At 36.9% G+C, this 13,985-nt stretch overlaps 1 protein-coding gene across 1 annotated transcript; it reads right to left on the bottom strand.

Annotated features, from left to right (window-relative positions):
• On the bottom strand, positions 1-9,720 carry znf277 (zinc finger protein 277). Its single transcript, XM_023280916.2, has 12 exons — positions 9,643-9,720; positions 8,813-9,026; positions 8,418-8,506; positions 7,756-7,838; positions 7,381-7,472; positions 6,199-6,309; positions 5,280-5,412; positions 4,809-4,876; positions 4,421-4,517; positions 2,779-2,821; positions 2,250-2,424; positions 1-584 (listed from the first exon to the last, which is right to left on the bottom strand). Exons 1-12 carry the CDS (start codon positions 9,668-9,670, stop codon positions 395-397), a joined length of 1,323 nt encoding a protein of 440 aa, XP_023136684.2. The 5' UTR covers positions 9,671-9,720; the 3' UTR covers positions 1-394.
• Positions 9,721-13,985: the final 4,265 nt, after the last annotated feature.

Raw genomic sequence — 13,985 nt, forward strand, 5'->3', positions numbered from 1 at the left:
TCAGGGTTCACCCACAACATTTATTTGACGTTAACAATTAGAGGATGCTTTCTGTTTTTAATTATCTGTCTCTTTGGTGTGAAGTGTCAACTCTTTCACTTACCACTGGTTATACAATTTACAAAGGAAAATGATTTTTGTTTTAAATAATAAAGTCAGTATTCAAGAAAAACAGATGTTTAAGCTACTCTTATGTGCTTGAATGGAAGTAAGTAGCTTAAAAGTTATACAAAGCTGTAGGACTAAGAAAATGTGTGCTACGGCTGCATGAAGTTTTTCTTTTCCACACAGTACTGTCAAGTGTTGTCTTCAATTTTATATTTTTTTTAATCCATGAGTCGAGGTGAACACTGAGTGTGATGAAAGAAAGAGACTGAAATCTATTTGTCCATGGTCAGCAGGAGGATCCTCTGTGCTTCAGCAGCTGGTTGAGCACGCTGGTCTGTTTTAGTATTTTGAGGTTGGAGATGTCCTCTGCGATGACCGGGATATCCTCACTGCGATTTGTCTCGTCACGTTCATCTTCATCGCTGTCAGATAGTGTGCACAGGAGAGCATCGTTTTCATATGTGGGGAAAAAGTACCTGTGGAGAGATAAGATCAGAGGAATAATTAGGCTTGAATTTTATTCCATTTCTTTACAGTTGTAATAGTCACTGTGCAGCTCTTAGCCAAGTTTACCTGGCTGTTATTTTCAGAACAAGTTTGGCAACCCAGACGTATTGTCAGGTGCATGTGAGAATACAATCTAAATTAAAATCTGCATCTAAAAAAGGTAGTGTCACAGTTTTTTTTTTTACTTATGTTCTACTACTTAATGGGCAATAATATCTAAAGCTATGGAACCACAATTACCAGAATGCTTTTGGGGGATGCAATGAGGAAGCAGAATGTTGCCATTAAGTTGGTAACTTAACTGTGGGCTGCAATGCTGTTTTTCAGCATCTGTTGGTTTGGTATTTTGTTGTACATTGAGAGAAAATAAAAAGCAATTTTGTCTCACTGATTGAAAATTATTCATTGTACTTTTCACACCTTTACATTGATGAATTCCTTAGATTCAAAGTGTTTCTTTGAGATCTTGTACAAACATTTCTAACTATTTTGCTGAAAAAGCCACGATGATACTGTAGTTATCAAAAAGTGCATTCTTTTACTTTGCGATAAACTGACCATTTAGTACTTCACATGCAAAAATAACTACATTATGTACACAAATCGTCCTCAACACCTCCAAAAATCTGAATGACTAAAAGAAGCAACTGCTGATAGAACTGTTTGTTCAGATGCCATGGAACAGACAGGTGCTGTGATACGGAGCAAAAGTTCAAGTGTTATGAATATAGGTCCATAAAATATAAAGTTGTAAGAAGAATGTTATTTTCTAAGCAGATGTATGGACATTTATCCATGATGGAGATATATCTCCAGTAGTGCAGGTCACATTGCGAATGTATGTGCATCATGTCTATGTATTTAGTTATGACGGAGTTATGATTTTAAAAATGAGTGTAATTTCAGACATACGCTGATCACCTAAAACATTAATACCACTGACAGTTTAAATGAATAGCATTGATTATCTTCCTACAATGTCACCTGTCAGCGGGTTGGATATGGACTATTAAGCAGCAAGTGAACATTCAGTTTTTGAAGTTGATATGGTGAAAGCAGGAAAAATGGGCAGCATCAAGGATCCAAGTGACTTTGACAAGAATCAAACTATGTTGGTAGACAACTGAGTCTGAACCTCTCCAAAATGGCAGGTCTTGTGTTTTTTGGTTTTTTTTTTTTTTTTAGTAACATTGTGGTTAACAGCTACTAAAAGTGGTCCAAGGACAAGATAACTGATATACCACTAACAGAGTCAGAGGTGCACAAGGGTCACTGATGCAAATAGGGGAGTGAAAGGGCCACTGTACTAGAAACTGCTGGAAACCTTAATACTGACTTTGATAGACCACATACTCCTTGACAGTAGTGGCCACTCTGAGTATATTAACACTCTCTGCCACATTGCTAAGGAAAGGTTTATGGCAGTTTCAAAATTCTGAGAAAAACAAACGCAAAGCCACATTGTTTTTTTCAACTATTTCCAACAACAGCATACAAGTGAGCCACTGACAGAAAGCAGGGCATGCTCTCTCAGTTTCTACCCACCACTGAGTACAGAGACTTGTGGTAACTGAAAAGATCCAAGAGGATACATAAAAACTGAAATTAGAGAATAAGTTGTCTGTTGGACTTACTGAGGCTGGTCCCAAATGGACATCTCTGGCAGTTTCATCACATGACCTTTAGCCATGATGTGATGAAGGACGTCAGCTCTGGAATCAAAGTTCTCCTGGCAGCCGTAGCAGCGGTTTTGGTGGATATGCCGCCGGATGAAGTTCACCAGTTTGACCTGCTGGTAGAACTTGAGGTCTAAGGGAGGAGTAGAATGTTGACATGAGCATGGACTCACATTCACACAAGATATGAGAAACACTGCACTATCAGTTTGTTCACCAGTTAAATGTATTGGCCTTGGAAAGGCAGTAATGTTCAATATGTAACAGTAGGTAAACCTTTGGATATAAGTAAAAGGAGAATTATTGCCAATGTTTTCAGTTTGTTTTTTTTTTGTTCTTAGACTAAAGGTTTAACTTGTATGCTGTAACGCATTTCATTTTTATTTATCTTTCATGTCAGTTCAGTAAAATGCTGCTTGGTGAAGGTGATCATTTAAAAAATCAAACCGCTCAGAACTGGGATGGTTTCCTATTAGGTATTACTTACTGAGTTCTGTCTTCAGGTTGTGGAGATCAAAGCCATGGGTTTCCTACAAAATATTTCCAAAATAACAGAACTATGAATGGGGTTCCATTACACTAATGCTATACTTACATTATTACCACTAGTAGGGAAAAAATAAAGCTTGTCCTAAAGGTGGCACCTAAGGGTGGCTCCAGAATCAAAAGCTTCTACCTTCTGTACGTGACTACTTTAGGACATATTTTAATTCAACTTTCTAGACCAAAAAAATGATCAAACAAGCAACAAAACAGAAATACATGAAAAACAAAATCAATTTTCATCATACCAGCAGTTTATAACACAGACTGATGCAACATTCTCATTTACTTCCAAAGGTAAGGACTGAATTCCTGCTAACAATACTTTGACATTAACAATATCAAAAGGCATGTTGTCATGCAAACATCAACGTGTGGCCTGCAGACCTTGATAACTATTTCATTATGATATCATGCCATCTCTTTTCCTTTGAAAATCTCTGCTTATCTAGCATGACATTTTTATGTAATTTTCCTTTGGTTCATGTGATTGCATTTTTTTTTTAAATTTGTATTTTGGCCATTTTTTGACACATTAATGTTATACCTCTATGTGGGTAAAACATTATGTTGATGTCATTCTGTTTGTGATGTTATGATGCAGCATTTTCCTGAGTGCTGTTTAATCTGAGTACGTCTCCAGTCGTCTTCTATGTATTGATTGTCGATTTGTGACTTGAGTCTCCCTGTGAAAAACAGTACCCATTCTCATTTTTCAGTTTGTACATCTTGGATTCTTTTATTCAACTCCTTTCCTCATTTCTTAATCCGTCCCACCAGATATGTGAGCAGAAGAGGTGATGAGGAGACATGAGAAAGGAGCGCAACAGGAATTAACACGAGACATCTTTGCTTCGGAGCTGCTGTGATGAATATGGTGTTTGGCAAAGCGTCATCATTTTGTCACAGTCTGCTGCTGTACTTTATGACCTCTTTTAGATGAGCAGAACAGTGTTTAAGCTAACTCATAGTATATTTTTATATATAATTCACAACGTGGCAGAATGTGAGAAAAATGTAATTCAACACTCATACACACTTTGAAGTAGAAAAGAGGCGTGGCACAGAAAGGAGCACTATACAAAGAGTGACATAATAATTGAGTGATATATTTATTATACTCAGATTTTTCATATTTATGTATTTCAGCTGAGTGTCACAAGTGTTTTATGTCACAGCTGTGGAAAAGACTTCAGCAGAAGATACATCAAGATTACACCTGTGCCTCATCCTCTCCTCTCACCTCCAGATGCTTTTTAGAAACTGAAACATCCTTCAAGGTGCCAGTTAAAATGGATTACTGGTTCACAGGCAGGAGGATGGAGGACAGAGGAGAGGTGAACATTGTGCGGTATGTTCTTTGTGTATCTAGCAGGTGTCATACTTTGATATTTCTAAAGGAAAGCTTAGAAAAGAACATCGGTGCAAAGCAGAACAGTGTGTTGTAGTTGGGTGTGCTAGTTTTGAGTATTCTCTAATTTCCCCATATGACTCCAAATCCTACTCAGCAGTACTAAGTCATATAAGGAATAATTTCAAGCATGAAAAGTGCACTCAGATTCCTCTGTAACAAGTGTCAGCTTTACCTTCATGTGAGTGTAGATATGGTCCATTGTCTCTGATTGGTGATCACAGAACAGACACACAGCAGAGACTGGATGAGACTGCCAGTCGGACCAGTCACTGCAGACAACACTAAAATGTCAGGCAACTGGGAGGTGTAAGGGAACTAGGCAGATTTAAGCATTTCACACATCACATATGGCAAAAGTAAGGCCTCTGTATTAGTATTAAAAGTACCATGGATGTTTCCAGAACAAGAAGTTTGGTCATTTTAAACTCAACACTTATCTTCCTCAGACAGATAAATGAAGCTAATGCAGTCAAGTGTATATAGGAAGTCAATAAAACATGAATGCTTTGGCTTCAGACTGAGGTGATCTCACCCTTATGGTTCCTGCTGAGGATACTTACTCATTCTCATCATCTACCAGCTCACGGTCATCTTCACTCTGTACCTCCTCCCAGGTTTTTCCCAATTCCTAACAGGAGAAAGTAGACATTTTAAGTTCACACACAGTGAAAAGAAAAGCCTCCTCTAATATTTTACACAATAAGAAAAATGCTGAAAATAATCTATTTAACTGACTATGTTCTTTATAATTGTCATTTGTTACAAGAAAATTAATTTTTTTGCACTTGAACGGTGGAAACAAAACTGTAACCGCTATCCTAAACTTTCATAATAAACCCAAGGAATTAATCCTTTCAGGTTGCAGGGTGCAACATTCTGTATCAATATGCTTCTTCTTCTTCTTCTTAAACTTACAATACAAACTTTTCAAAGTTTTCAAAGAGGAAGATTTCTTTATGCTCAAAAGAATAAAATGCAACCTGACTTGCAATCAACTCAGAAAAAAGGGAAGCAGAGTTATTTTTTTTTACCAGATAGTTGATGACATAGAAGCGGTCATATTCACGGTTGTTAGCATTGATGCGGCGGTGAGCTTTTTTTCTCATGTGGTCCTTTAGCGTGGTTTTGTCTCGAAATATTTTCTCACAGTATAAACACTGCAGACTGATGGAAGAAAAGACAAAAACTATTAACACATAAAGCAAATTAAAACCGTAAGCAGTGATTTAAATAAATCCGTAACAAAATTCAGCTAACTTCATTGAGCATTTGCAGTATCGGGGACTATTAATATACATGTGCCGATGGATTTGAAAACTGAGTTGTAACAATTTGTTGACTAATCAATTAGTTGATTTACAGAAAATGAATCTAGTCGGATAATCAAATATTTCCTATTGTTAGGATTTCATACCCTTCTTTGTAATAGATGACAGTAAACTGTATATTGTGGAGTTTTGGTGTCTTGGTCGGGTAAATCAAGACATCTGAAGAAATCAGCTTAAACTGTGGGAAAACATAACTGACTTTAAAATGCTATAAATAGTTTTCTGACTTTTACCAGACAAACTGGATAATGGAAAAGTAATCATCAGATTAATGCTGTCACTGATGTCATTGTTTGTTGTTCTTTGGCTTCCAGTTATCTTGCTCTTTTCTACTTCATTAATTTGGGTATTGTATCCATACACTGTATTTATAGTGACCTATTTTTAGTGTGTTGAATAGTTTCACTTGTATTTGATCATTTATGTACTCTGTAGTACAGAATAAAAATTATTTGTATAATAATGATGTGAAGCTCTGTTTGTGGATAATTCAGTCCACAATACATACAAAGTTTTCAACAATCTTTGAGGAAAGTGAAAATTGAAATGTGAAATCTAAAATTGAAAGTGTAGTTGAGTTTAAGTAGTATTAAACAGACAATGTCACTGTGCCAGTTCTTACTTGTCCAGTTTGCTCTGCAGTGTGTCCAGGAACTCGTTGCAGTAGACAATATTGTCTGGCAGTCCAATGCTGAAGGAATGTTCTCTGGCCATGTGGTTCAGTAGAAATGACCTGAAAACATCATGTGGAACCATTTAAAAAAAACAAACAAAAAAAAACTATATAGATCTTCAGTAGGAACTCATTGGCTTAGGACAGAAGGCCACAGACATTGTTGGGTTTATTCATTTTGTGGAATTAGTTAATAACTAAAAAAACACTAGAATATAAAAACACACCAGCTTTATGCTCTTATGGCAAAAAGAAGTTATACACTGGGCACTTTTCAAATAAAGAACAATCTAGTGATATTTTTCTGTCATCGTTATGGCCTCAGCAATAGCAAGAAGAGATGCCCTTTGAGCTATTTACTTGTAAGCAAGTTTGTCAGGTTTGGACAATCAGCTGCTATAACATTTCATATTTTGAGATAAAAGCTAAAAATACGGCCAACACATTTAACTGAAACCAGATAACCACCCTACCATTACGGTTCAGTTCTGACAGTTTGTATTTTTCTTGCTGGAGTACACACAATAGTTTCATTTATTCAAGTCAAGCCAATTGACGGAAATGCATCAAATTCACATCCAGGAGCCAGGATTCCCAGTCCTAGACTGAGAAGCTCCTCTATCTGTTAGTCACATTTAGCAGTACTGTGCAAAACTTTTAGACACTTAAAACTATTTAATTTTGATTCAACATGCTATTATGGAGGCATCTGATTGGTCTCAAATTGATTTACTCGACAGCAAGCCAAAACACATTGCCAAAGAGACAAAGAACTCTCATAAGCTACAAAAACAACAAACTGTCTTGCAACAGACGAGTGGCCCCACAGAGCTCTGATCTTAACCAGGGGGCAGTCTGGAATACATGAAGAGAAGGAGAACCCAGAGACCAAATGTATACATTTATCCAAAAAGAACCTACCAACCAAGTACTTGAAAAAACATGACAAGAACTGTCCAAAAAGAGGGCTAAAGAAATCTCTTCCTCTTTTGAACCATTGTGACTTCAACTGCAAACAGCCCTGAAAAACCTTCAAATTTAAAAATGTCAAATCTGTACTGATTAAAAAGTAATCTTTGTTCAATGGTAATCTGGTTTCCAGAATGCGTTGGAACCCTGTATGTGCACTACCTGTTCCCAGTGAACTCTTCACTGCAGAACATGCAGAGACGATGGAAGTTGCTGTCATCTCTCTCTTTCTGTTGCTGCTCCAGCACTTCTTCCTGTAGAAGACCAAAACTGTCAGAAAAACATCACATATAGTAGTACCCCTATGATATTGTGGATGGGGTAGTATGTATAACATATATGTGTCCATATGCTTAGCTTAACAGGTGTTGAATTCAATCAAAAATAATATCAATGACAAACTCAGAAGTATGGAGATATCTGCCAATAAGCACAGAAACTGTGTTTGAGTTTTGACCCATGACAGAGAATTAGAAACCATATCAGTTGGTCCAAAGATGAGTTTGGTGATGTTGAATTTGGTGTTTAGTCCCTCACCAGCCGTTTCTGCTGGAGCTTCTCTCTGAGGATTCGATCCTCTGGAAGGACATCACACAGCAGAAAGTAGTCCTCCTGTTTCTCTGTAAGGTCAACAGCTTGTTATAGGTACATGAGCTTTATATGAGTCATGCCTATGGCACAACAATATAAACACTGTTGAGAGCCTTTCTAACAGGGAGGAAGTCAGAATGTAATTTATATATAGTTTATGCCACATGTCTTAGTTCTAATAGATTGATTATGCTCATTTTGTCATTTTCTTATATTTGATTAGCAATTATTTTTATCCTACAAAGTTATTAAGGGTGACTGTTTGACCTTGCTGACATGTTTCCACCAGTGGCAGATCTGACAGATCTGTCAGAATCTGTCAGACCGGTCACCTGAAAAAAAGGACACTTCATCACACATCGGATGACACTCTGAGGAAGACTGCAGAAGTAGTCGAAACATGTCAGTAAAGTAAAACAATCACCCTTACTAATTTTGTTGGATAAATAGAACTGTTAATCAAATTCTAGTTCTAGTGCTGTCCCAGTATAGTGACTCATCTAGACTCACTGTAAATGACTGTGCTCTTATTGTAATTGGTCTGAAATGTCAGGTTACCTTTATGGTGTCATCCTTGTCCCAGCTAATTGACCTATAACGTAACTCACCAACTGGACCAGTGGAGTTGGTTTTGATCACGCTGCAGAAATCTTTGACCGGTTGCTCCAGGAATCTGCCCTTCCAGTACAACATGTACCTAAGGAAGGACAAGAAACTTGTAAGAAAAGTGCCACAACTGCTCAACAAACCAAACTTTTAATTCTAAATAACATATTATTTAAATTCTAAATAATGGATTCACTTGACTTACTTGCAAAAATATGCATCCAACTACATTTTTAATTCTTGGTCAGAGCCCAAGAATGAAAAGGCAGCTGATACACTTGTATCATTTTAATACCAACCCTGATTTGTGTTAATCTGAGTGTCAGCATGCAAAGCAGAGAATACTGCTGAAACAAGTGAGTGAGTTGGAGTTGTAGGCATAGTGCAGGGTTCATACTTTGGGAGATCTGCAATCAGTTTGACATCAGCAATGACCAGCTTGTGCTCCAGCAGCAGGTGTTTGAGAAGGACATCTTTCTGCAGCAAAGGGGCGGATTCAGAACAGAAAAGACACACCAGCAGCTCATTACGAGGACACTGCAGAATGAAGGTGTTGGAGCTGTCAACTGTCTGCTCTGGAAAACTCAGTGGCTCCAGTATGCTGTCCTGACCTGAGAGAGAAGGCACCACACACACACATTACTCCAAACCAGTGAGCACTTGGGAAATAAAAGTCATAAATAAACAGGGGAAATGTTGCATATACCAGGAAATGTACATAAAAACAACATGCTGTTGCAAAAGTTTGGTATTGAGTGATTAATACAAACAACAGTAAATTGCAACACGTACAAAAATCTGGACGCTGCTCTAAGCCAGTAAGCCTTCTTTCAACTGTGAAGCTGAGGCTGAAAATACTTTTGTGAAATGCCTTTTAGCCGTGTGGCACCCAGTGGCACAGAATAACATTGCACATGAATGTATTCCAGCAATATGCACAGTAGTTCCCCCTAAAATGTAGTGGAATAGAACAAAGTGAGTGTTACGACTTGAAAGTAGCTGGTGGGTGTAAAGGAAGAAGTTACTTAGTTGGTACAAGACAGACAGGTAGTAAATGCTAGCCTGATAGCATAACCGGGTATGAGATTTACGAGTTAGCAAAGAACTGAGCCCTTTTTCTGCGTTTTCGGTCCCACTGACTCTGCGTGTCAGCAACACGAAAACGCGTCCGTCCTGAACGCAGAACGACTTAATTAAAGCGAGTAAACGTTCAAAACGCCGACATACCATCGTTACTTCGATCGCAAGCGGCCATGTTTGGTGTCACGTGATAAAAACATCGGTGACAACCAATCAAATGCTGTAAAATGCTGGCAGGCTGCATTCAAGGATTTCTGGTAAACACATGATATAGTGCGTTTAATTGTTTTTGAAACAATTATCAAAACTGACTGACATCTGAAGGCAGATGCCTAAAAAATGCGATTCGGTGCATTAGGTTGTATTAAAAAGAATGAAAGCAGAATTATATATACGGAATATGGCCTTCAAACTAATATTGGAGCTCATTACTCTTACAAGATATGCAGTATACTGTTTGAAATTTAGATTTTTTTATTTATGGCCACTCCTCAAATCAATACCAACCACAAAAATAATAAATTAATAGAAGATGGGAAGATGAGATATAGAAAAGCTTTAGGACTTTGTTTTCTTTACATGTAACAAGTAAGAAAAATAAATCTCCTCTAGACTCAGGTGAGCTATCTGAACATGAGCATTTAGTTTAGATCTCTTCAGATCTCCATTCATTACCATTTTATTATACTATATTCTTTGCTTTTCTTTTTCCTCCTTTACCAGTAGTTTAAAAAGATAAAGATGGTAATAATGCTAAAAGAAAATGTATCACAGTCATAGCTGAATAAAATAATTAACTTGCCTTTGAGAAATTTGAGGAACACATTATTTAGTAACATCAACCATCTGCACAATATGAACTAAAACAAAGTCTAAAAATTTGAAGCTGACTTTGGACCTCTGTAGGGCCTGAGTGGTCAAATGCAGGGCCACAAATGATGCTAATTCTTCGACAAAATTATAGGTACATATACAGCATATTTTAAAACAGTCAGTGTGAGTTTTTATGGTGGTCTGGGGCCCAGGAGTATTAGTCTACACTGCACCATCGGTAATCCAGTCCTCATTAAGGGACTAAATGGATCTGTGTCTGGATGCATTGTCTAGGTGTTGTGGAAAAAGACCACTGGGTGGCACAAACAGCCTAGTCTTTATTCTTTTGCAGGCAGACTGACTGTAAGTTCTTTTCTGCACTTGTTGCTCTTTTTGTCTCTCACTCTTTGAGTATTCAACAAAAGTGATAATACCCCTGAGCAATTTCATTTAAAAGTCAAATATTACTTTTAACTTTAGAAACTAGAAAGACTACATTGAAAAGACAGAATCCAAAATAGAAATCCAATGCAACAAAAGTAATTATACTTGTGATCACTGACAGTATAAATAGAAAACCATCATTTTCATCATCATACAAAACCACCATCACCAAAAACTTGTTGAAACAAAATTCAGTACAACTGTAAATTTATTTTTCTTTGAGACATTTCACCTCTCATCTGAAGATATGGTCCAAAAGTTCAGAGGAATAGGAAAGTCTATTTGTGAGACACTAAAAAGATGGAAAGTGGTACCAGACGATCAGAAACCAACTTAAATTCAGTGGAGACATAGTTGTAGTAGTAATCAGGAGATATAGAATGTGCCATAGTACTACTAATCAAAGTTGCAATGACAGTCCTTCTTAAATTATACCACAGAGAACATATTACTTGTACACTCTTGCTCTAAAAAACAGAAAGTAAGTGTTCAAGACTTGGCACAGGGGTTATCAATGGAAATCAGAGTTTCTGTGGCAGTTGCAAAGGACGTTGCATTATGTCATTGTTTATGGAGGATGCATGGAGTGCAAAAGATGTTGGGGAGAAGACAATTATAGATGGCACCATGAAAGCCTGTGCATATATAAAAATACTTGCTGACAACATGACTCCCAGTCTGCAGAAGTTTGACAGAAGAGGAATATTTCAGCATAAATGCAATCTCAGTAATGAAAGGTGTACTGACTTTTGAGTTTCTATTTTGGGGCCAATATTTTTCATGTAGTGTTAAATTTAAACTGTTAGTTTACATCAGAACAAATACTGTAATGTTCAAATAAGAGGCAATCTAAATACTGTAAGGTGATTCGGAGTTAAATCATTTAAGTGATATTGCACACTCGTTTTTGTTGTACACTGTAGGTACAATAAGAAATTTTAAAAAGCATCTACCTCTATCACTGTACAAAAACATGGGTGTGCAAAAACAAAATGGAACAATCTACACAAACACTGTAAACTAGAAACTTAGAAAATGAGAGACATGGAAACCAAAACAGTTCAGCACAACCTTTACTGTTTACAATAGTACTAATATTGTTAATACTGCTAAGTAGCCAAAAATACAATATTTATACACAATAAAACAGTGATGAGCAAAGGAGATAGAAGTGGACATTTCTGGTAAATGATACAGTTTTAGATTTTTATTCAGTCTGTATCATGGTTGTTTCAATTAGGGAATGGTTAAAGTGACATGGAAGCCTTCAATCCATTAATCTGGATGTCAGACCTGTTCTGACTGAGATTGACAGGGGTGGTACCCTGTCAATCTCACTCCCTATAGAGGCGGTCCTCTCTTTGTCTCCCTGTGATTCCTCTGTTGTTGTTGTTCAGGTGCTGCATTATTCACACTGAGCTCAGTGTCTCTAATTAAACCCCGGAGAGAGATAGGGGAAGGTAGCCACAGACAGACATGGCCAGGATATGATTTGGATTCCTGATTTAGACCACAACACTCAGACACTGGAAAAAAAATGCCCCTCTCAAAACAAGAAAAAAAAACTTATTTCAAGGAACTTTTACACCTTGAAATAAGTGAAAAAAAAAATCTGCCAATAGAACAAGTGAAAATGGCTTCAAGATTTCTTGAAATAAGATACGATATTTAGAATATTGAGATCTTAAAATTAGCCGGGAAAACTTATTTTAAGCCCTATTTTACCAGGATTGTCAAGCTTAGGTGTCTTAAAAGAAGCCAGACATGGTAAAAAATAGTAGTTTTTCACTCTAAAATAGATTTTTGCTTTCATGTAACCTCCTAAGTTGAGATGTATTAAACTTATTTTGAGTTGTATTATAGCGGCACTTCTCTAGATTTAAGACCATCTTGTACTTGAAATAAGATTACAAAGATTAATTTAAGCATTCTGAGATATGTCTTCTCATAGTTAGCTAGAAATCCTAATATTTAGTCATGTTTTAACAGCAATTGTTGTGTTTTAGGGTAAGCCAGCTATGCCCAAAAGCAGGTGTTTTTAACTTAAAAGTAGACATTTGCTTTTTAAACATTCATGTTGAGTACAAAATTTAAGATGTATTTGACTTATTATAGGTTGTATAACAGTGACATGACTCTGGATTTAAGACCACCTTGCCCTTGAAACAAGATTAAAAAGTGTGATTTAAGCATTTTAAGACATCCGTCCGCATAGTTGGTTGAAAATACATTTGTTACAAATATGACCATGGTTCTTACTCCCTCATTTATAAACAACTCTACACCATGTCAACAAGTTTAGGATTGAAATCAACTATTTATTTTAGAATTTACACGCAATGCATTAGTAAACTTGAAAATATGAACTAATAGGTGATTTTCCAATAAAACGCATTTACTTGAATCAAGTGAAGTTTATTTCTTAAATCAAGATTGTGTAGCTTCTACAAATAACATGTCAGCTTGAAAAATGTATGAAAAGTAAAATGAACCTTGTTTCTTGTAAATTACAACTCAAAACAAGATCATTTCAAGATTATTTGACTTAACAAGATATTTAAGATGCATTGTCTTAAAACAAGTCCCTCTTTGTTGCTGAAATGTCTCTTGTTAAGTGAATTTATCTTAAATCAAGTGGGATGAGACAGTTTGACTAAAAATGAGACAAGATGGTAAGATTTTGAGTCTTTGCAGTGCATAAGCCACATCTATTTTCAGCTGCAGACTGCTTTTTCTTTATTCTTTTTTCAAAACTGCACATTGTAGCTCTGATACAGAACTGTTAATATATCCTTTTCAAATGAAATAAGAGCATGTTTGTGAATCTGGCTTGAGTTGTGATGTTCATATTGAAGCTTGGGCTGTTAAAATACTTGAATCTGACTATACATCTGCCTTCAGTGGTTATCTAGATTGTCCCACACACAAGCAAACCAAAAGAAATTATTTACATCCAACCAGCCTTCTCTGTTCTTATCCGGGTTCTGGTGGCAGTGGCAGCAGGCTAAGCACGGTATCCCTCTCTCCAGCAACATTTTCTAGTTCCTTCTGGGGGATCCAGTGGTGTTCCCTGGCCAGATAAGATATGGATTCAAGCCCCGCAAGTTCTGGGTCTACCCTGGGGTCTTCAAAGGAAGGCACCCAGGAGGGATCCTAATCAGATGCTTGAACCACCTCAGCTGGCTGCTTCTGATGCAAAGGAACAGCAACTCCACTTGAACCTACTTCAGAGT

Source organism: Amphiprion ocellaris, chromosome 3, assembly GCF_022539595.1.
Source record: "Amphiprion ocellaris isolate individual 3 ecotype Okinawa chromosome 3, ASM2253959v1, whole genome shotgun sequence".
Taxonomy (NCBI): Eukaryota; Metazoa; Chordata; class Actinopteri; family Pomacentridae; genus Amphiprion; species Amphiprion ocellaris.

What these genes read in the sequence shown, in the direction of transcription:
- znf277 (XM_023280916.2), bottom strand. Translation starts at nt 9,670, where the DNA reads ATGGCCGCTTGCGATCGAAGTAACGATG. An exon ending in CTGCAGAGCAAACTGGACAA is followed by an intron (nt 5,413 to 6,198) that starts GTAAGAACTGGC and finishes TTCTTCCATCAG; the next exon opens with TCTGCAGTGTTTATACTGTG. An exon ending in CTGGTAGATGATGAGAATGA is followed by an intron (nt 4,518 to 4,808) that starts GTAAGTATCCTC and finishes TGTTGTCTGCAG; the next exon opens with TGACTGGTCCGACTGGCAGT.